This window comes from Ambystoma mexicanum, chromosome 3p (genome assembly GCF_040938575.1).
Source record: "Ambystoma mexicanum isolate Mex_15411 chromosome 3p, UKY_AmexF1_1, whole genome shotgun sequence".
Lineage (NCBI taxonomy): Eukaryota > Metazoa > Chordata > Amphibia > Caudata > Ambystomatidae > Ambystoma > Ambystoma mexicanum.
Genome location: NC_090925.1, coordinates 998,186,669 through 998,210,533, shown reverse-complemented (window position 1 = coordinate 998,210,533; position 23,865 = coordinate 998,186,669). Strand labels below are relative to the sequence as shown.

Here is a 23,865-nt window from a genome sequence, read left to right as displayed (position 1 = left end):
TGCCACCAGCCATTTAAAGTAGTGAGGGTAACAAAACCAATGTTACATGAGAATGTAGGATAAGGGGCTACTAGGTAACCCCCCAGCACTCCATAGAAAATGGTGTGTGCTGGACATACAAAGAGAAAAGGTAAGTCAAGTTAATTTCACTTTACTATTCTTGGGAACGGTAGTTCGCTCAAGAAAAGCTATTTAAACCTTAGGAGAAATCTAAAGGATTTCTCAGTGACCATGCTTTGAAGGTGCTGTGTGTCACCATACAAAAAGTAGATGCCTATGGAGTTTGTCAGACTCCAAAAACAGAGGAAACCGATAATCCAAATCATATCAGAACAAATGAGCGAGTGAGAAAAAGGTCTCTCACCCCAGGGTTAAAATTAAAGTCCTAAAGTCCAGAAAAAGAGCTGGGGGAGGTTGAAGGGGAATTAGCCCACAAATGAGAATTCTCCCTAACAGGTTCTAACGGTGGTCAAGCGGGACAATCCATGCTGTTAACTGCTTTTGCTATGGAGGTGGATTTAAATGAGCTAAATTTCTTGATGTTATAGAGAAGCGTTAACGACAGTGGGGTATTATATCAAGATGGTAAATCTAAGACACTTATTGAGATGATAGTTGGGCAGCTAAGGTCGCTGGTATGTGGACTTCAGTATATGCGAATGAGTGCAAGGCATAAAACAAGCAGTGTCTGCAATTTTGTGCGTTTGCTAAATAAATTGGCACTTGTGTAGCAAAGCTAGCTATTTAAGTTGCCCTGTTCAAAGAACGCACAGGTGGCCCTGCATTCCATTCTTGCCTTCAGGGCTCTCCGCTCTTTTCTCTGTAAGTTCAAGGGAGAGGGGAGGGAAAGACTCCCTGCCCCCACCTCTCGAAATCCAAAGGCCTGTTTGGGAGTGCTAGGGAAGAATGGGATGATGCTCATTTTGTTGGGCAAGATGCTTCATATTGACAAGTGAACAATTTTGTAAATGTACGCTATCACACAGCCTCATGTGTTTGATAGCAAACCTAATTCTGTGATCTGCTGGTTTCATACATCGTGCAACTGGTTCCCATGAGCTGATCCCATACTCCTTGAAATTCTAGCTTATCACCCTGTTGCTTTATACCAGCTTCCCTGAAAGTGAGATGGCCGCAAACTAAAATATTCCACCTTGTTTGCCCAGTTCTCTGCCTGCTATGCTGTCCAGTCTGCTTAGTCTCTTACTTTCCTTCCTCTTACATAATGAATAGATAAGCTTACTAGATGTTTAAGCAAAGTACTGATCAATAGTTCCATCCAGTCTGTACATCTACATATCTACTGCACTAGCATACAATGTAGTTGGCCTACATTGCTTGCTTTTATTAGAATTGCATTATATATTAGCACCCGTTTTCAGAGCCTTTTTTAATCATATCTCTGTCCTTTCTTGCAGCTAACCTTTTACATTTTATAGGCACTCTTCCAGTGCTCGCAAAGTGTCTTTGCCCACTTGAATAGTGATTATGAAGGGCAAGTACCATTTGCAGTGGATGTTTAAAACTTCTTTTTAACATGTACTTTGTAGTAAATGTCAAATAAGTTTCACTGTGCATGGCTTTCCTCTCGGTGGCGGCAGTGTGCCAAACAAAGTGGGTTTGTGGTGACATGTACCATTTTACATAAAGCACATTTAACTTAGTTGCCCTGGGCTGAGTGCCTTTCTTTTAGGTCGGGTAGGTAAACTAAGTTACTCGGACTGCAGGGTTAGTGGAATTTGAAAGTATTTTCAGGGCCCGACTCATCTCACTTATGTCTTCAACTGTAGACAAAACCGCTGTATTGTTGCTCACATTGTCCTGTGTACAAAATATATTCTCGCGACTTTAAAAATATTAGTACAACATTGCTAATCAAGTGGGTTTGTTTGTTAGTTAATCAGGAACATTTTAATGAGCAAACTCTAACCAAGTTTTGAAATCCTAATTTATGCCTTGGTGTTCTCACGGGGTTCCTAGGTGTTGTGAATTGTGGTGGGTAGTCTTTGTGTTTCTTGTATCCAGGCATGTTGGGGTATGTGTTTGTTTGTGATGTAGGTTTCCCAGTGGCGGGTGTCCTCTTGGTTCGGCAGCTTCCTGGTCCCTAGTTGTATTACCTCGCTTTCACTGGGTCCTAAGTTTGTGATGTAAGTTTGTTGTTTTCCAGGGTCGTGTGCCCTCTAGGATAGGTTATTTCCTGGTCTCCAGTTATGCTTCCGTGCTTTCCCAGTTTGTTGGTGTGGTCGGAGTGTACAGTGCTGTGTCAAACTCCACTTCGCCCCGCTGTAGGCTTCTATTTGTTTTGTGCTCTAGTCTGGTTCACAGTGGTGTCTCAGTATTGCTTTACAGTGGCAAAAGCCTCTGTGGTAGTTGGTTTATATGCTGGTGTCAGGTTCAAAGATGCAGAGGTTCCTTTTGATTGCCCCGCGCTGACTCGCAGTGGCAAAGGTCTACTTGAGGTAGTAGGGTTTTGTGCTAGAGTTTGATTCCCCGAGTTGAGGACCGCTCAATGGTGATCCAATGCTAGGTTGTGGGTTGTAGGCAGGCGTCTGTCCGTTCTGTGCTATGGGGAGTAGAACACTGCAATGTAATTGTCCATAGTCCAGGCATAAAATGAGCAGTGTTGCATAGCAATTTGCTATGCATTTCTGTAGGTTTGCTAATCAAATGGACACTTGTGTAGCAAAGCTAGATATTAAGTTTCCCTCTTCAATGAAAGCACAACTCGCTCTGTATTCCTCTTTTGCCCTCTGTGCTCTCTTCGCCCTCTTTTCACTTCAAGTGCTAATGGAGAGAAAGTGCAGCATTAATGATCTCCTCCACTCTTAAGTGCCAAAGGCTTGTATGGGAGTGCTAAGCAAGAATTTCTTTTTCAAATAATTGCAAACCAGCAGTAATCGGGATGATACTTTTATTAAGCTTTCTATACCCTATAAGACCAATATGTTAATGTTATAGGATATTTGTACCGTGCACGATCACAACCGGAGTGGTCCCCTGGCGGCTCTGAAAAAAGGAAGGGGGTGCGGGTGTGTTTTTAATAGGAATAAGCTGGAAAAAGTGCAAGAGAACAGTGATGTGCTGGCAGCCTCAACCCGGTAACTCTGTTGGCTGGGCTTGGGGTGTTTTGCGGTCGGTAGTCGTTGTGTGCTGTTGTGCGAGTCTGTGTGGCTTGTTTTGTTGTTGCAGTGTTGTGAAGTTTGTGCGGATTGTTGTATTAAAGGTCTGTGGTTGTGTTTGGTTAGAGTGTGAGAGGTGTATGCAGAGGTGTGAAATTGTTAGTGGGTTGGTTAATTGGGCAAAAGCTAACAATCACAATTCTATCCAAGTGTGGCCTATGCCAACAATCAGAGTTATATCTAAGTGTGGCACATGCTGACATTCACGATCCTATCCAGATGCGTCACTGGCTAGTTTACGATTACGCCTAGGTGCGGCACATGCTGACATCCACAATTCCATCTAAGTGTGGCATGTGTTAACTATGTGTTAACGTTCTATTTTTTAAAAGACCGTCTTGCAATTCCATTTCTAACTTGTTACACAATGCATCATTACAGTATAGATACTGTAAAACACTGCATCATCTCCTTACAGTAAAGTTTAGGCTAGTGTATCTACATTCTTAGTGTCAAGTATATTTAATTTTGTTGGGTATGATGCATCATACTGACGAGTGAACACTTTTGAAAATGTTCATGATCACATGATTGTTAGGGAGAATTCTCATAAATGTGCTAATTCCCTTGACACTAGAGACCCACAGCAACTTTGCTGGATTTTGAGGACTTGATTTTTTTTTTACCTGGAAAGAGCGTGAGCCTTTTTTCCCACTCTCATGTATTTTGATGTGTGTTTTACTCTTGTGTTCTTTGATTATGGAGTTTTAAGACCACTCCATAGGCATCATCTTTTCATGTGTGTTACACAGCACCTTCAGTGCAGTGACACAGGGATGTCTTTAGACTTCCCAAAGGCTTAAATACCTTCTCTGGGATAAACTACTCTTTCCAAATTCCTAGATCCAGCACACACCATCGTACAATGGAGTGCTGGTCGGGTTACATAGTATCCCCTGTGTCTAAATACTCATGTAGCAGTCAAATGCTACCCATTCCTATTGAAAAGGCTTTTGGCAGTGGTTTTACAACGAACTACCATGAATTTTCCCAACCGCGAACACCACTAGCTAAAAATCACGGGAGCCATGTTTTTCAAGATGGCGCATTAAGCCCCTTTGTTTAAACGGGTCCTGGTCTTCTTTTTTCGCCGTTTCTTTTTGGAAAGGTCCTTCTAGTGTTTGTCTCTGCGCGCCAAACCAGGTTTGGTCCCTTTGTTCGTGTGCCTTTGGCGGGCTTCAGGAGTGAAGACCACCTCTGGCGCCTGAGTGTCTGGGGTGGGCAGGAAGTGAGGGAGGTGCCCGAAACTCCCTGTACTTAGTCTCCTAGGAGAGCCAAATGCACTCTGGCGTGATTGGCTGGCTGACTGTCCTGCAAGGACAGCTACCCTGCTGGGTGAGTGACAGCTAGGCTGGAATGAAAGGGAGATAACTGTTTAAAAGGCAAGTCTCTTGGACTGGAAAGCAGAGTCGACCAGTGGAACGAAAGAACCGAAGAAGAGCTGGAAGAGGACTGCTGCTGCAACTCCTGGACCGTTGGTTTGCCCGGTGAAGCCCTGCTGAAGGTCCGAATTGCCAAGTTCATCTCGACAGAGCAGCCCCCTTCCAGGACGACTACTTGCTTTGAGTTGGTGGGACCAATCAACTCATAAGCCACCTGGATAGCATTCTCAAGGCTGGTAAGGATTAACCAGGGAGAGGGACACAAGCTTGTATGCTTGAATCTACAGCTACTGGAACTGAAGTGACTCATCTTGTTTGCTTTTTCCGACGATCCCGTGCAGTGCAGGAGTCCCCCGACGTCCTCCCTCTTGTCCCCACGACTGAGGCTCAGGGACAGTGAGATCTGCAGGAACTGCCAGGAACCAGCGACTTCAGTTGCATTAGTTTTTTCATAATAAGGTACTCTGCCAACCCGATTGAGAGGACGCCACTGTCGCGGGAAACAGCCTATTCAGCTTGCGACCCAACATATGATTCTTTTTTGCCTAAACTACTTCTAAGAACTTTTGCAAAGACTTTACTGTTTGATACCAGAACTGCTCTTTCCTATCCAGAACACTAGCCCATTGACTTTGGCCTAGGCCTATTGACTTGAATTGAACTCTTCTGGTGAACTGAATTGAACTCTTCTGGTGAACTGAAACTATTTGCACTGTCTAATAATTGTGATCTATTCTTCTTACCTTGTCCTTTTTGCTCACTTCTAAGTAACTGAACTGCCATTTTGCTCCTACTTCAGGGGAGCTGAAACTATCTCAAATTCTTTAGTTTTGTATTGAAGTGTATTGGTATATAATATTAAGTTGCCTTCTTCTAGTGAAATCTTTTCTAAATTATTGTGTAATAAATTAATAAGTGTTTTACCAAGAAACCTTGAGTATAAGTGTCTACTTGAACCACTGTGATTGAAAGACCTCTGTGTAACCTCTTGTGCTGCTCACGTTCACTCTTGAGATAAGCCTGGCTGCTCCGCTCGCTACCAAAAACTGTGTGGTACAGACCTATACCAAAGGTTGGTTTGACTTGCACCTGTAGTCCTAATTGTATGTGGTGGTCCCAGAGGGTACTGCATGCAATTCTGCCTAACAATGATCAAATGCTTTTGATGGCAAACCTAGTTCTGTAACCTGCAGGTTGCATACATCTTGCAACTGGTGCTCAACCCATGACTGATCCCATCCTCTTGGACATTCTGTATTATCACCCTGTTGCTTTATACCAGGTACCCTGAAAGTGGGATGACCACAAACTACAATATTCCACCTGGGTTGCCCAGTTATCTGCCTGCTACGCCATCCACTCTGCTTAGTCTTTCTTTCCTCTTAAATAATGAATTCATAAAGCTAACTAGATGCTTACACAAAGTAGTGATCACTAGTTCCATCCAGTCTGTAAATATACAGATCTACTGCAATAACAAACACTGTAGTTCATCATCCAGAGCTCGCTTTGCTTTATGATTATGAAGGGGCGCTAAATGGCAGAGACTCCACATGACCCGTCCCCCAGCAGCCACACAGAGGAGAGGGCAGGAGCCCCTCCTCACCAACGACGCTCGCCCACACGTGGCCCTGCCTGCCCCTCGTGCAGCGACAAAGAATCCTCGCGGCCCAACAGTGCTGAGAAGAGCACTGCATTAGAAAAGGCTGCACCATACTGGATGGACTGCAGCTACCCCGAATCTGCATATTTCCATTGGAATCAAGTGCGGAAAGCCGTGCCTGACCTGCCCTGCCTGACCCCTTGATGCCGGGCGCAGCGCGGCACCAAAGCGAGGCTGCTGCCTCGTTGCTAGGTAACTAGCACTATTTGAAGCAGTAAACTTCCGCCGGCAGCCCAGCTAAGGCCCTCATAAGGCCCCTGTTTGCACCGATTGTGCCGGTGCCATCCTTCTCTACCTCCTCCTATCATCCAAACAGGCCTACTATGACTGCTGTGCGCTATGGGAGCCCTTTCAATCTGTGAAATCGTATTTCGACAGTCTCTGGCTCACATACCATCCTGCCTGCTTACACCTACTCACCACATGTCCTGTTGTATTGAGGTGGTCAGACCATTCTAAGATGGCCGACCTCTAGAGTTCGCTGCTCCCCAAGCTCTTGCCTGATTGGCTGCACCACAGCTTATCTCCTACCCTGATTCACCGGCAGGCGCAAGCCGGCCGCTGCACTAAGTCGGAAAACGAAGGCTCCTGTCCTGAGCCTGTTGTGAGCTGACGGGACTCGGGCTACGACCGCTGCTCTACCATCTTAAGACTACCTGCAGAGCGCTCACATGGGTAAGTGTTAGCCTGGCTCCCTATTGTACCAAGGTCTAACCCCCACCCATGCTCGCACCAATACCGGAACCCCGGTGTCGTGCTCATCATGTGCCTGCACTGCATTGACTTTTACCCTCTTGCAACCTGCACGCAATTTATGACTCTGCCCTATATGCGCATTAAGCATTGTTTCTATCTACTGCCTGCTCAGCTTATTGCGCAACATCTCTGTATCCCAACGAAATTGCTTAATGTCATGGTGCATCCTTCTTGTGCACCGGCTTTGTCTATCCTTTGCACAGCCATTCTAGGCCTGTTGCTCACGGCCACTGCCAGTCATTCGTAAAACTCCTGCTTTTTACCACCTCCCTGAAAACTAACTGTGGCTAGTTACAGCACCTCTGTACCTTTCTGTAAATGACCACCTAGGACTACCACTCCGGCTCCACCTGTTTTATGTTCCTTACTGTGAACTTGATACTTTATTACTACTAGCTGTCCTATTGATATTCCAACCCAGGTGAATCCCCTATTGCTCCATTGCGTTTACCTGCACACGCCATCTTGATTCTACTGTGATTTTGATGCCTTTTGATTTTAAAGCTAAAAGCTTTTTAGCCTCTACGGCGAACTTTGAATCTAGGTGAACCCCATTTTGCATTTGTAACTACTCCCTGCACACTGCATTTTTAGTCCTTATTGTAAATCTGGAACTTAGGTGAACCCCCTATTGCTCAACTGCATCTGTCTGCACTTGCCATTTTTTAGCCTTGCATCTAGGTGAACCCCTTTGCTGCATTTGCACCCATTGTTTGCACACTGCAATCTTAGCCTTACTGTGAATTGACACTATAGGTGAACCCCCCCCTATTGCTCAACTATCTGTTGCACAAGCCTTCTTCAGCCTCCACGATGTATCTTGAATCTAGGTGAACCCTTCTCCTGCTTTGCACCTACCCACCTGCACATTGCATTCTAGTATCACTGTGAACATTGAATGTAGCTACCCTTTAATCATAGCTTGGGCTGCTCTTCCAACTAGCACTACTACTCCAGCCTCCAGCATTACGCACCTTTATTGCCAGACCATGATCTCCTGGCTCGCCCCTATCGTGTTTCCCTTCTGCATCACGTTGGACAACATACTCTGCAGCTGCAACAGTTGCATAGCCTACCAGGACGGCCTAGCCAAACTTGGATGCCCAAAACACCACCCCATCCCCTGCCCCACAACCTTCCTACCATCCGTGTCCCCCTTCCAATCCACTCACCACCAGCCTAATACTCCACCCCCCCCCATTAACCTCCCAGCCAACACAACACACCGCCACCCTAGACCGAACACTAAGCCACACCAAACTGAACACCAACACCCTGCCCCATCTGTTAAGATGGATTTCTGAACTCTGTCCTGGAGGGGCAGAGGTTCAGAAGGCCAGCCTAGTTTCTTGGAGCAGGGTAACCTCTGGACAAGCCAGACCAATCAGGGTAGTGATGGCGGCGGTCAAGACTGTCTCGAGAGGGGTGAGGGTGACTGAAAGCCCGCAATGAGCACACAAAGCAAGGACGCTTACAAATTACTCCAAGCAGGTGTTATATTAAAAATATAGACACATTTATTACAAGGCCTCTGTAACATTGACCATAGTAAAGAATCACGGTAAAACTCGAGTAAACCAACACATCACAATCAAATACAATATATATACAATTACCGCAGGGTCTAAAGAGTTCGAAGCACGAAATATGCAGACCACCTAGATGGGGAGGAAAACGGGCAGTGCAAGCAATCGTTAAACCCAGTTCGCCTTCAGAGGCCACCTAACTAGAACGAAGTCCGAGCCCTACGAAGAGTGGAGCCTTGTGCTCAAAAGTACCTGCACCCGCTGGTGCCAACGGGCCAACGGGAGTCTTTTCAAGGAAGTCAGGCAGTTCAGCGCGGTGAACAAATGAGGACGAACAGATCTCCGCTACTCAAGCGTGGCCTCCACTTGCGGGCAGAGCGTGAGTGCGAAAAAGGCATGCTGCTTAACACAGCGAGGGAAAAGCTACAGGCTACTGCAGGAGGGCGACCGGTTCCTAGCGTTACTACTCACCGGTCCCCGATGCAGGCAGACCCAGGCTTCTCTGCATCAGTTTCAGTGCTGGCAGGTTCAGATACGAGCAGGGGACGTCTCGGCGCCGTGTAGATTCCGCGGCAGCAGAAGTTAGAGTTGAGGATGTCCCAAACGCAGTGAACCCGCACAGATTGTTACCTCAGCAGGGCAACGAAGCGGCTGTGTATTTCAGCCCAATGTACAATTCTCACTTCAGACCTGGGAATGCCAAGTGTACGAATCGTGTGAGAGTGTCAAGGACTCTCAACAGCAGCAAGCAACCTGACGGCGGTGACAGAGCAAGACTCCTGGGTAAGATGGTCAGTCCACTGGATGGCCCAGAGACGCTTCCGAAGGCTTACGTGCAGAAGATGATGAAGATTCCGAGAATAGTTGTTCCCACTATTCCAAAGGGTTGAAGTACCAGTACAGGCCTTCTCGTTCGATCAGAGGCAGAATGGTTTCACAGGGTGACAGCAGTGCAGAGGAGCAGTCCTTCAGCGGGTCACCAGCGGTTCCACGGTTCAGCCTCTTAGTTGCAGGATACTTGGCTCCTGTATCCTTTGTTCGTGAGAACTCGGGGGGGGGGGGGGGGGGGGGGGGAAATCAACATGGTAGTGGTGTTTCCAGCCTCCTCTTATCCAGAGTTCCCTTCGCGCCAAAACGGAGAGGACCCAATGGGAGATCTGCTCACAAAACACTCACACCATACGTGGACCTATCGCGGACCACGGTGGTCCCAGGCATTCAAGACACACTAGACTCTCTGGCACCCAGGATGTGTATTGGGACCAGACATCCCAGCCCACATCCTGGAGGCACACACAAGGCATGCAGAAGCCCTCGAAAGCATCTGTTTCTCGCGGGAAAGTACATGCCCAAATAAGGATGGCCCCGGGTCGGCTTGACCTGGGGAAGGTGAAGGGGCAGGACGGTCAACGGACAGGACAAAGAACCTCGTGGCATGGCCATTTTGGAAGCCAGGCCACCCATTTTGGCCAAACGCGAGAAGCGTGGTTAACGGGGCAAAAGGGAGTTCAAAACACAAAGAAACGATTGCTGCCACCAGTCCCGTCCGTGACATACTTGCACAGTCCATTATAAATCCATCGAGAGTTACTAGGGCCTGTAGAATGACTAGAGACCCAAGAGCGCGGTAATGTAAGTTACGGTGCACTCTTGTGCCATGTTGGGCAAAAGCTGCAACATGAGAAAAGAACTACGGAAAACGTGTCCCGGTACTGACCGTCTTAATGGTATGTCACTTTCCCTGTAAGAATGGAGCGAAAGCCCAGAGGAGTGCGGCGGAAGGCTGCGCTTCTCTGGCAAAGTCTAGATCAGGGTGTAAAACCACAACAAAAAGTTTAGGGGTTGCCACATGGAAGGAAAATTACCTACAATTAAGAAATCTTTCCTAACACCATCCAAGCCTCCTGGCCTAACCCGCTCCTCCTTCACTCCTAACTTCACACCCCGCAACGACAGACTAGGCACTAGGCTCCCCACCACAACCACTAGGCCCAACGCCAAACCTAATACCAAAACCAATACGAAGCACAATGCGCCCAATAAGCCCATACCACCCCCACTAAAAGGAGCCCTACTCAATGTCCGATCCTTGGCTGCCCACCCCACAGAAACTGCGGACATCATTCTCACCAAAGGTCTCCATTTCCTAGCCCTAACAGAAACGTGGCTTCATGAGGCGTCCGGACCACACTTATCGCTAGCCATCCCGGACAAATACTCCATCCTCAGACCTGATGGACCTAACACTAGAGGAGGAGGCGTAGCGATCATCTACAAATCCTCCTTAGACTTCAGATCAGCTTCCTCAGTGTCACTCGCATCCTGTGAGATACTCACTGCCAAATTGCAAACCTCCCCCACACGCACGATCACCCTCCACCTCATATACAGACCCCCAGGTCCCCCTGGGGTCTTTGAAGAAGACCTCACATCTCTCATTGCTGAAAACATCAAACCCACAGCACAAATTATGATCCTCGGGGACTTCAACCTTGGTTACCAGGACCTGAACGATGCACACACTGGATCCCTAGCCAATGTTCTAACAGAACATGACTTCTCACAACTCAATGTACTCCCCACCCACCAAAAGGGCAGAATCCTTGACTGGGTAGTAACCTACAACTGCAACACTACTTGCAAGGACCCCCAACCTCTGGCATGGACAGATCATCACCTGATCCCCCTTGAGGTCAACATTAATCATGTACTTCCCAATAAATACCCCCTGGCACCAGCCTGTCCCACCTAGAACAAACGCAACATCAATGCCGAAGCCTTACTACCTCTGGTCCTACCCACCCTCGACACTCTCCCAGCCAACGCTGACTTAAACCTATTGATTGACACCTTCAATTACTCCATGGCTAAGGCGATGGACACCATTGCCCCCCCCTGAAACTACGCAAAGACAAGCCAAAAGCTCATCTGAACTCGTGGTTCACCCCTGAACTCAAATTACTCAGAAAAAAGAAAGCTAAGGCACAACTCACATGGAAGACCAACCCCTCCGTGGAAAACGAATCCAACCTCACGAAAATCTCCTCTCTATACAAAAGCGAGATCATTTGCACCAAAAAAGATGTATACAACACCAGGATTGCTCAGGCAGGGTCCTCCACTAAAGAATTATTCAAAATTCTGAAAGAACTAGAAAACCCTATTTCACCCGAAGACACCTGTTTGAAAGACAAGTCCTGGTGCACCAGCATCCAAAATGCCCTCAACAAAATTACAGGACTCCAAACCAAAATAGAGGACAAACGCCAACAACTCTCCAATAACAAGGTCACCAACCCTAGCCTACGCCCAACAATATCAGTTCGAGCTTCACTTTTAAGAAAGTTACCATGGCTGAAGTCCAAAAAATGATCACCTCCTTAAAACCATCAAACTGCAAAGGGGACAGCTGTCCCGCCCAGATCATAAAAGACGCAGCTAGAGAGCTTTCCCCCTTCATCACCAAACTTATTAACCTATCCTTCATCAATAAGTCAGTCCCCAGCAACCTAAAACAATCATGGGTTCTCCCAAACAATCCCTAGACCCAACCATACCCACCAACTATAGGCCTATCACCACAGTCCCATTCTTACTAAAAATCCTGGACAGAGTTGCCTACATCCAAATTCCGGATTACCTGGAATCCAACCAACTGCTAAGAATACGTCAATCTGGCTTCAGACCTCAACACGGAACAGAAACTGCCCTTGTTGATCTCAAAAGCCATATTGATGAAATTAAAGACAAAGGCAATGCCGGAATTCTACTCCTCCTAGACCTCTCAGCGGCCTTTGATTTGGTCAGCCACGAAATCCTCTGCAATCACCTAGCCACCGCAGCTCACTTCTCTTCTGCAATCACCTGGATGCAATCTTTCCTGGCAAATAGAACCATGCGGGTCTTCTCAACAACAGCTGCAGAAGACCCCATCCCCATCTCATGCGGGGTCCCACAGGGCTCCTGTGTATCCCCCACTTTGTATAACATATTTACAAAGCCTCTATTTGACCAACTGGACCGTCTGGGTGTCACCTACACGAATTACGCAGATGACACCCAGATACTCCTCACCATCACAGGTAATTACCAAGTAGACGTCACCCGGATCAACGAAATATTCTCCATCATTCAGGCATGGATGGCTTCTCATGGCCTCTGCCTGAATAATGAGAAGACTGAGCTCCTCATCGTCGGCTCCCCCAACAACCTAACTAAACTTAGCCCCAGCTACAATAACATCATGATCGATGGTCACACCATCCCTATTGCCAAAAGCGGGAAAACCCTCGGCTTCTACCTGGATGCCAACACTAACCTCTCCAAACAAACCAATATGATCGCCTCAGCCTCTGCCTATATCGGCAAGCTCATCAGGGCCAGCAGACCTTTATCATCCAATAGCTGCCTCATACAATCCAAGCTGGACTACTGCAACAGCCTGTACCTAGGTGCTAATCAATCTATAATTAACAAACTAGAGGTACTACAAAATAACGCTCTGCGCGCAGCCCTAAACATTCCCAGGCGAGAGCATATCTCTACTGCCAGGAAAGCCTGCAAATGGCTCTCCATACGCCAGAAAATTGACTTGAAAACCATCTGCCTCACGTACAAGTCCCTTGATCACCTAGCACCACTATATCTAGCTAACAAATTCACCATGAAACCTGCCACCAGATCCTCCAACACGCTATGCTTGACAGTGCCCAGATTCCACTTAAAAAGAGCCGGAGGAGCCAGCTTCACAGTACTTGCCTCCCAACTCTGGAACACCCTACCCCTCAACATCAAAACCATCAAGTCGTTCCAGATCTTCAGGAAGCAGGTTATAATCTGGCTCCTGACCAAAGAGTAGTACTACTGACTCCTGACCTCACATCGCCCGCTCGGTAAACTGCTGCATGTATTGTAAATGACTGCATATTGAAATTGTACTTTATATGTATATTGTGTATGTATTATGTAATACAGATATTTATCTATTATGTAACCGTCTTCTTAAAGCGCCCTTCTACCTCTGGTTTTGGAGCGCTATACAAATAAATAAAACAAACAAACATTGTATTTATTACCACCTGCAGGAGACAGCTGGCCAAATTGTTTTCAGAGCCTTTTTAACACTATTTGTGTCCATTCATGCAGCGAATCTTTTACTTTTTACAGACACTCATCAAGAGCTCAAGTCTTTTCGCCCAGTCGGGTAGATTTTATGAAGAGCAAGAAGCGTTAGCAAGAGATGTTTGAAACATTTATCTATTTACTTTGTTTGCAGTAAATACAAGTTTCACTGTGCATGGCTGGCCTCTTGGTGGAAGCAGTGTGCCAAACATAAAGCGGGATTGTACTGTAGTGACATGCACCATTTTACAGAAATCTCATTTTAAATGTGTTGTCCTCCGTTGCTATGGGTCGAGTGCATTTCTTTTAGGTTGAATAGGTAAACTAAGTTATCCAACCTGCAGGTCTAGCTGAATTTTAAAGTATTTGCATGGCCTGATTCAGCTCACTGTCTTATTTCAGTGGTTTGCCAAACTGCTGCATTTTTGCTCCTTTCATGTCTTATATACAAATAACTTGGTAACATAAACAATATTAGTAAAAAATTGCTAATGAAATGGGTCTGTTTGCTAATCAAAATTTCTTTAACACTCTCTGCTAATCCATTTTTGAAAAGTAATTTATGCCTTGATAGTATATACCTGTAAGGTTTGTGTCTGAAATTGTGGTGGGAGCTGAGCTGTGGAGGAATACAGAATTCTCAAGATTCTGAAAGTCTCGTTTTCTAGGCTCTTGGTCCTCTCTGGATGATCCTTGACCAAATCCCAGCAGCTGACAAAGTTCTTGGTGCAGGGTGTCTGCTTTTATGCTAAACCACCGTAAGCACAAATCATACATACATGCACAACTGAAACATTTTGCAGCCAGCCTGTCGGTGCTGGCCTCCGCACCCATAATTGTGAGGGCAAATACATGGGATGTGTATTCCAGAGGAATCCAGACAGCCATCTCCTTCAGGCACTCAAATGTATGCCCACATGTTACTTGGTGATCTCCTGGCTGGAGCTTGCGTTGAGTCGTTCTGGTAGCCACATAATCGCACTCCAATGCAAACAGTACAGCAACCTGTCTACTGGATTTTTACAACAGTGGGGTCTCCATTTCTTGCAGCTTTCTCGAAGAAAAGGGTTAATGAGGATCAAACTGCCAACTAATTCTCTGCCCCCCTACCTCTGGGTGCCCCCACTCTCCACTTCTGCTCCTCCACGTGGGACTTTTAGGATGTTTTCTATTGCTGTCAGAGTGACATTCATTATGGAAGCAGAAAGTGAACACTTGGAGCCTACCATTTTATGGAAGGCTCCTGCTGTTTTTTCGCTCCTGCTTTCCTACCTGTTTCTGTTTGTTTCTTTACTCCTTGCCTTGATTGCCATTTTACTAATATAATTCTTGATCAAAACCTTTTAGGCTACAATAAACTCTGTACAAAATACACACTGCGTCTCTCCCCCATTGCTGTTAATTCTGATCCGACTTATACTTCATCTAGGCTTTAGAATTGTCATCATCCACTTGCCATTAGCGAATAAAGTGCTGTGTGCATGAGAACTGGAATTCATGACCATGTCACAACTTTGTATTCCTGATTAGTTGCTTAAACCTAAAATCTTCATCCCGGTTAGCTGTTCATTTTGTCGAAAATACAGTGACCGGTCTTCTCTTACCCTCTGGGGCTTTAAATCCTTCGACTCCAGATTCTTATTCATGCTTTTGTCCTTCCAGTTGGGGTTTTCCATTTCCTCATGCTTGTCAATTCTGAGTCCTTGGAATCTTCCCAATTCCATCTCTTCCTTCCTTCACTCTTGAAATCTCCCTCCACCCCCGATTGTTTTTTAGACCTACTTTGAAACTTTTTTCCTTTCTCAAAACTGTCGATCTTATGCACCCCCCCTACTCTATCTCTCTTCTGTCTATTTCCACAATGTTTTTTGGATAAACACGTGCATTAATAACAATTCTATTTTACTTTGAAAGTGCTTTATATAACCCAAATAATTAATGTAAGTTTTGCGTTCAAATGATACATGTTCAACCTCCATCATCCCAACATTTGTGTTTGCTGTTTAACTAGTGTGTTTTTTAGATGTAATGTGTGCAGCTGTCCAGAAATCAAAGTACTGCTGACTGTGCCCTAGCAGGGAATGAAACTGCCTAAATTGGACATGCGACCCATTCTGTAGTAGTTAAATAGCTCATTTATCCCTCCATATAAAGACGTTTGCCTTTTTGAGGTACTTACCTCCCCAAGCTACTAGCGAGGCATAGTCCCTTGTCCCCTATTTTTCCATATACACACAGCACACCATTTCTTACACACCAGGAGTTAGTTATCTGTAGCCACTTGCTAGAGACAAGAGCAGATTTGGAGGTTTCAGCTCCAGCTGATCTACCCTGCCTCAACGACAAATGTATCTCTATCTCCCAATGTACTAGAGCAATGACATTGCATAAAATGAATACTATGAAGCCATCCTGGGCAAACTCCTGGAAAACCTGGCCACCTCGCAGCTTAACCTTCACTCTGATCCTGTTGGTTGTCTCCACGTCCATCAGTGTGGCTTTAGAGCGTCCCGAAGCACGGAAACTGTTCTCCTGAACACCCGTGAAGATCTGCTCTCCAACCTTGACTGTAACATCCCCTCTGTCCTCATCCTACTTGATCTCTCTTCTACACAGTCAACCATACCATCCTGCTCAACAGTCTCCATGACAACCTGGGGATCACTGATCAGGCTCTGGCCTGGCTAACCTCTTTCCTCTATGATCGACCCTCCCAGGTCCAACTTGGGTCCTTCCTTTCCTCTATCTCCTTCTCTACCTGTGGTGTTCCCCAGGGGTCTAACCTCTCACCCTGGCTTTAAAACCAATACCTGGCAACTCCCTCGCATCGCCATTTTCTGCTCCAACTTTCAGTGCTATGCTGATGACACTCCACTCACTTTCAGACTTCCCTTGGCCACCTCTTCTCCTTCTCTCATCTCTGATTGCCTGTCTGCTATTCAGGATTGGTGTGCCACCAAGGATCTCTACCTGAATGCCAGCAAAACGGAGATCCTCCTCATAGGCACACCTTCACCCTCCTTTCCTATCACTCTCTGGCTGTCCTCCCTTGGCTCTCCGCCTAACCCCACCTGCGAGACTAAGAACTTCTGGGTCATCTTCGATGTCTCAAAGTCAAACTTCCTACTGCACCTCCTCAGAGGTATTCTGCCTTTCCTCGGTTTCCCCCTATAAACTCACTGTCTCTCGAGCCCTGGTTCTCGCTAGGTTGAATTATTGCAACAGCCTCTTTCTAAATCTACCTGCTTCTACTCTCTGCCCTTTGCAACTCATCCAGAACAGGGCTGCGAGACTGATTCTTGGCCTTAAGCCATGGGATTGTATCTCTCCAGCCCTGAAATCTATTCACTGGCTCCCAGTGGCTGCAAGGATTAAATTCAAGACCCTTTGCATTGTCCACAAGGCTTTCTGGGGCCTGGATCCAAAATACCTTCAACTGTCCCTACCTTTCCTCACGAGCTCTTCGCTCCTCCAACTCCCTCAGGGTCAGTTGTTTCTCAAAGAAACAAGATGGGGGGTAGATCTGTCTTCGGCTGGGGCCTCCCTCTGGAACAGCCTCCCTACCTCTCAGAAACTTGAGGAGAACCATCTCCTGTTCCGGAAGCACCTCAAGACCTTCTCTCTGCTTCTGCCTTCGCTCCTCCTCTCCCCTGCTGATCTGTTCTGCTGTGGCATTGTGCACATGGTTACTCTCTGATTTAGGGCCCAGGTACTTGTTTCACCCTGGCACTAACCTGCACGGCCTCCTGGCAACCCTTGCACTTGGGTCTGTATCTGTAACCCACCTGTCCCCTTTTCTGACATCTCCTGTCTGCGCCTTAAACCCAGCACTTGCCACTTGCTGGCTGCTTTTTTTTTTTTATTCCTTTGCTCAGCACTTTCCACTTCTTACCCCCCCCCCCACCGCACTTTCCCCTTCCCTCTCCCCTGCACTTGCGGGTTCTTGATGTCACTGGACCTAGTAAGATCGTTGTTTTGTTCTTCCTTGTTCCCCCTCTCTTGCATCGTCATGCTCTGAAACACATGTGTATGAGCGCAATACAAATAAAATATCAATCCATCAAACCCGCCTGCCTCAAACCCTTACAATTCTTGGGACCACAGATGATCATTGCCCAAAACGTGTTTTTTTTTTTTGTTTTTTTGTTGTTGTGTGGTCAGTGGAACTTGGCGAGCACACAGGTCACTGGCAAAACCCACAATTTGGTAGTTCCAAGTGCAAAATCTCGCCAGATTTTGCGAACGCATATGCAAGTCAAAGGGGTAATACTTCGCCAAGATGTATGTTAATTATGTGCACATAGTATATGTGGGTATGGATATTTGCTCATCTTAAGTATTTCTTTTATAGGTGTGCACATCACTTTCATCTTTGCTCTGTTGCTGGTTGTGAACACCAGAGCCCTGACACCAAGCCACTATCTTACCAGGAATGATGTGGGCAGGTTAAAGGCATCGCTGGAACAACCAGTCTCTGATCTGAAAACTGCCTACTACCACATTGTTGGATTCAGCCATTTAGGCGCTAAACTGCTTGATGAAAAGGTAGGAACATAAACTTTATACCTATTGTAAAGTCTTCTGTTGTATAAGCGTTAATACAATACCAAATGTTCTATTTATTGAATGTGTTCTTGTCATAACACTTCTGACCCGGACCATCCCCGTAATTAGCATGTGGACCTTCATTACGTGCACTCTCTGCATTCCCCTGGCACTTGTCTGTCCACATGGCCTCTCGTTAGCACTCGCCGAGCCCAGGCAAACCCCCCTCATCCCCTCTCAACTCTACCAGCACTTGCACGCGCACCACTCCAACCTGCACTTCCCTTCCCACCTTAGCATTATCGCATGCGCTCTGATCTGCACCCCCCTGCACTTCTTGTTACTGCACTTGCATGATCCCAATGACACGAGGCCTAGTAGGACTGTTTTTGTTATGCTTCATCCCTGTTCTCTCCCTCCCTTGTCTTGCAGCGCCTTGAACCATTTGCTGTGTAGGCGCATTATAAATACCCAATAAATATTGTGTTTGTCCCTGTATTAAGTATTCAAGACATTTGGTAAGTCAGATCCGTGAGATGGGTGAAGACAAACATGGGATTGTTGGTGAAACCAGGCTCGCATATTAGTTTTGGGTGATGACATTGCATCATCTTTATTAATTGTCTTGAAAGCCAAGAAAAAAAGCATCCGATGCGTTAACCGACTTCTCCAACCCTCCCCTCTCTTCCCTTCTGCTGCCTAACCTTTTCAGGACCTTAATCAGCTGACAGAACCGAAACCTAAAAACATTCTAGAGCCATCTATAGGGCTTAGAGCACGCCTATCCTGCTAAATGTAATATACTCTTATAACCTCATAGTCCCTCTATAGTATTTTCCTGGCTATCATGTCTTTTGACAACTTCCGGTCTTCTGAGGGGCTTTGGACATCCACCAACAGGGCGAATTTCTGCGTACTTATGTGTAGGCCCATTTTCTATTCTAGTTCACTGGTTTGGGCAATCAATCGAGTGCCATTTACCTTGGCACCAGCTCTTGTTGAACAGCACTTATCAGTTAATTACACGGTGCATGCTCAGTTAGGGTTATGCGAAACAAGTAGTGTCAAAGTAAATGGTAACTGGCATCTCCTACATGAATGTGGCTTAAAAGGAAAGCTAAGGGACTTGGCGAAGCAATATTGTGGGGGCATAACAATTGTATTTCGTTCGTGAATATCGTCCATCTGTAATTCATTTAGCTTACTTATTTTCTGCAGTTTCTCACACATTATATACTCTACCTTTTAATCACATGAGGGGAGAGAGATCTTTTTTTAAATTTTTTTCAAAAGCAGTCTAGATCCACTAATGAATACTGGCACTAGACCATGCATTGTCAATTACATGCTAGCCTTTTTATATTTAGTAATGGAGCTAATGTAATGTTATCTCAGAAAGACACATCTGTGAATCCTTAATTAGGACTAAGAGTTGCAGCACTGCAGAAAAAACGCAATTTGCGGTTTTGGCTGTTAAAACTGCTACTCCTAGAGTTCTAATTTAGAATGGGTCGAATGAGTAATTATAAAACACTAGGGTGAATTTGGAAAAAATATCGGAAAATGAAGGGGGTTGAGGGGAGGTGCAGAACATTTTTTTTTCAAATGTTAAAACAATCACCTAGAACCATTTGTATGCTTCTTCATTCACCACCCAAGCCTCTCGAGGTATACTGGTTCAAAGCACCTTCAGACATGCTATATCGGGGTGTGAAATTGCTGTCAAATACTAGCTATTTAGCTCCTGCTTGTAGCCTAGTGGATTCTGGTTTGCTTCACAGCAGCAGCTAGCACAAGCTACCGAGGCCAACTGGTTCATACAAACCTACTCGTGCCATATTAACTCTGAATGCATACCAAGGAGAGAAGAGGACACAACTAGATGACCTTTATAGCATAATTAATTATATAATGGACACAAAGTTAGATTGTACCTCTTCGAGAAGTTGGATGTGTAGCATGGTTTTACTAGCTCCTTTTATCCTTGGGATATCTTTCCTGTAGCCTGGAGCTGCTTTTAGCTCTCAATAAAATCTAAATGTTGAGTCCTGTTTATCTTGAGTGGGCACTACCAGAGGCTTGGCATCTGCCATGACTTTCTACTTCTAGTGCGGCTATGCTCAAATGATGATTTTCCCCTGTTATCTAATATGATGTGTTAGGAAAGGAGCATTTGCTTTCTGTAAAGAGGAACGTTCTTGCACACGTTTTGAGATGCTTCTCCACTTTTTACTTGTCTTAAATAATATCCTGACTCTTTCTCCCTAGTGTCCAGGTCTCACAACTATATGCAGGTATGGTATTTCCAAAGTGCAAACCTAGCTGGGAAGCTTCAGTGCTATGAAAGAAGAACAAGGGGCTACCTCCTGAAGTGTAGGTTTGAAGGGGCCAGTCTTATCTCCTTTGATAACTTGTTACAGTGATTCTGGAGATTGAGTTTCTTGGCCAGTTAGTGGTGTTATGGTTTGGACTGCTTTATAGGTGAGGCACATGGTCTTAAACGTGATGCACCTTGAGGGTGTGGGTGATATTGGCGAATTTGCTTAGCCCAGTGGTGCAGCGTGCTGGACAGATTTTGGAGGGGCTAAGGTGACAGCTGGGACTCCTGTGAGGGGTGCTTTGCCACCATCCAGGTGTGAGATTACTAGGGCCTTTATAATCGTTCTGAAACCCGGATTAAAAAACTTGACTTTTCAGAGGAGCCCAAGCTCGTACAGTGCTGCTTGGATTGTCTTGGCAATGTGTATTTTAAATGAGAGGCCAGTTAATGGTAAAGCTGCGAGAGTTGAGGTGTGATTGTTTCTCTTCGTGTGAGTCAGCAAATTCTGAACTTGGGCGCAGGGCTCCAGATAAAATGTTGAGGTTGGAATATTTTACTCACTATTTTTAAACTTTGAGAGTAAATCTGATTTTAAGAGGGTAAAAACGACTTTTCTCCTTTGCAAGAGTAACATGTATGTGACATTCAGCAGACATGCGCAAAGACCTGTATAGAAATCATTACTATGTGGCAGCTTTCTGCGTTGTCACAGAGTACACCTTTCATTATTTCTTTAAGGTCTAGCCATTTGATCTCTCCTGTATATATTAAATGTTGAAATCACAAAAACCTAGCCAATTACATAGTAAAGCAAACATTAATTGTATTGTGTGTTTTGAGGTTCTAGAGCAGAATTGTCTTTTGAGGTTTAATGAAAGTCCTCATTTTCTGGAGCTATTACTGCCTAATGGTATGCCAATGTTGTGATACAACAGTGCAGAGAGGCAAGGACTCCATGCAAAATTCTATATCTAATCTAATGGTCAAATGGTTATTTATATAGCACTTTTGGCAAAGCACTGTACATAACATATTTATCACAATTATCACCAAACCAAAGTTGGTACTCCTTTATCGACTTTGAAAGGATGAAAGGCTACGTTGGCCTTGCCGGGATTCGAACCTGCAACCTACAGATTGCAGCAATGAGTGCTCAACTGGCTGAGCTATCTTATTGTCTAACATCCTTCAGAGGTCGGTTAACTGAGTATCGACTGAGGTATAATAATCATAGTACCTAGATGTTGGATGAACCATTCATGAAGCGCTACATAAAGTTAAATACCTATCTGGATTATCACCGGGACATGTTTTGCTGAGTTTCAATTACCAATGTAACTTTCATTCGTTTATTTTTTAACAGCGCTTGCACTTCCTGGAGAGTCCGTTTTGGATGTTTTAATTGTAGTCTTGAAGATTTGAGAGGCTAGAGCATCTGTAATTGGTGTAATGACAATCACTCGCCCTTGAGCAAAAACACGGCTGCCACTGACCATTTATAGTAATGTACCCCATTGACTGCAAGGTTGAGTGGATGTAAACTAGACTGTGCATAGTCATCATTTTACACACTCTTTTTATAATTGGAGTGTACATTAAATTCCAAGTGTAAAAATTACGTGCCCCTGCATGATTATACACAGAGCACCGGAACTCTGAAAAATACAATTGTGCCAAACTGGTTTGCTTTTACTGGGGAAAAAAAAGCCTAATTTGTTACAGAATATTAATTCTCAATTGCAACTGAGGTTTCCATCTTATTAATTATACAATTCTAGGAAAATAAATATGCACAGTGCTTCTTTCTGCTCCACGAGCATCAACCCAGAAGCTGGATGGAAAGAAACCATTCATTTCATCAGTGTGCCGTTTCTTTTTTTGAAAGGCTTCAAAGAAATGCATTCTGTTTCAGAGGTGGCTTGCAATTACATCCATGTAATCAAAAGAAGCCTTCTGGTTTCTGTCAAGTAACCTGACTTTTGCACTGCCCTCTGCTCTAAACCTGTGTGTAAATGTACACAGGAAAATAATAAAGCTGTTGTATTTACAATATTTTCATGAGTAAAAAGGCCAGGTACGCACCTTATCTGGAGGCCTGCTTGGGTGTGCTTGGTGAGATTTCCAAGGAGAATAAATGTGGTTTTTGTTGTGTTGATCTTCATCTAAACGCTTGACATCCAGGCTTGGATGAGTGACAGACAAGTCGATGGATGTACACGCTGCAATTGATTTTTAGGTAAAACTGTGTGCCATTTGCATATTGGTGTATCATTTTTTCTGTGTTGGCAAGGACTTCCTTGGAGGTACCATGTATAGCTTTAAGATGAGGACAAGATTGGGTTTTGTGGAACTCTGCAGGTTACTCAGTGGTGCTGGGGGATAGGTTTGGGCCCATCCGGATGAGTTGGCCTCTGTTGGCGAGGTATGAGATGGGACCACTGGTGCAGCAGGCAAACATTTGAATTCCAAGATACTAGTCAACAATAAAGTCACTTACCACTTCAATTCTATACATACATACAGCACATCATTTCATACTTGCCAAGAGTCAAATATCACTTGCCAAAGGTTAGGGGTGAATTCAAATTTCGCACCCTGACTGCAGGACTGTTTCGTCGAAGCCATGCCTGTGGCAACGATATTGAAGAGGGTTACATGATATGACATTTCTAACGTGTCTGTACACAAGTGTTTAGGCGCCACAAGACAAGGGAGGGAAGACCTAGGAAAGACAAGACAAACTATCATACTAGTTCTTGTCATTCAGCTCATGCAAGTGCAAGGGGAAGGAGAGGTGGGAGAGCAAGGGAGAGTGCGAACAGGGCAGCATGGCTATGAGTATGTGCAGCCAGGGCAGCACGACTCTGGGTAAGTGCAGGAGGAAGGGGGGGGGACTGTATGGGTTACAGTTACAGCCCTTAAGTGCACGGAAGGCAAGGAGGCAGTGCAAAGGAATATTGGTCGTGGAGGAGCCTGGTACCCAGTGAGGCTATGAGCGGACCAAGCAACCAGTCGGTGCAGCTGATGGTAAGTTAGCAAGGGAGTGCGAGACAGAAGGCAGAGGAGAAAAGCAGCCTCTTGAGCTGCTTCCGGAACTTAATGTGGTCCGGCTCAAGTTTGAGAGGGAGGCACCTGCAGAGGAGAGATATCTATGCCCCACTCTCTGCCTGGAGAAGCGTGTGACGCTCAGAGTTTGAGGTAGCTTTGCGAGGGGCTCTGGCAGGAAGGTATTTTGGAAGAAAACCAAGTAGGTTCCTAATAGAGGAACTCCCGTCCCCTGCACACTTTCACTAGCTCAAATAGAGCCCAATTATTAATATGACTTAGATACACCAAATATGTGTGTACATACTTTGCAATACTTATTTAGTTG

The 23,865-nt window shown here is 45.4% G+C and overlaps 1 protein-coding gene across 2 annotated transcripts in view; it reads left to right on the top strand.

Moving 5' to 3' along the window:
- Nucleotides 1-23,865, top strand: part of RPN2 (ribophorin II) — a 514,179-nt gene that overhangs the window by 19,476 nt on the left and 470,838 nt on the right. For both annotated transcript variants that reach the window (XM_069652295.1, XM_069652294.1), the window contains exon 2: nucleotides 17,979-18,172. In XM_069652295.1, the coding sequence (XP_069508396.1) occupies nucleotides 17,979-18,172 (194 nt within the window). The remainder of the gene's footprint in view (nucleotides 1-17,978; nucleotides 18,173-23,865) is intronic.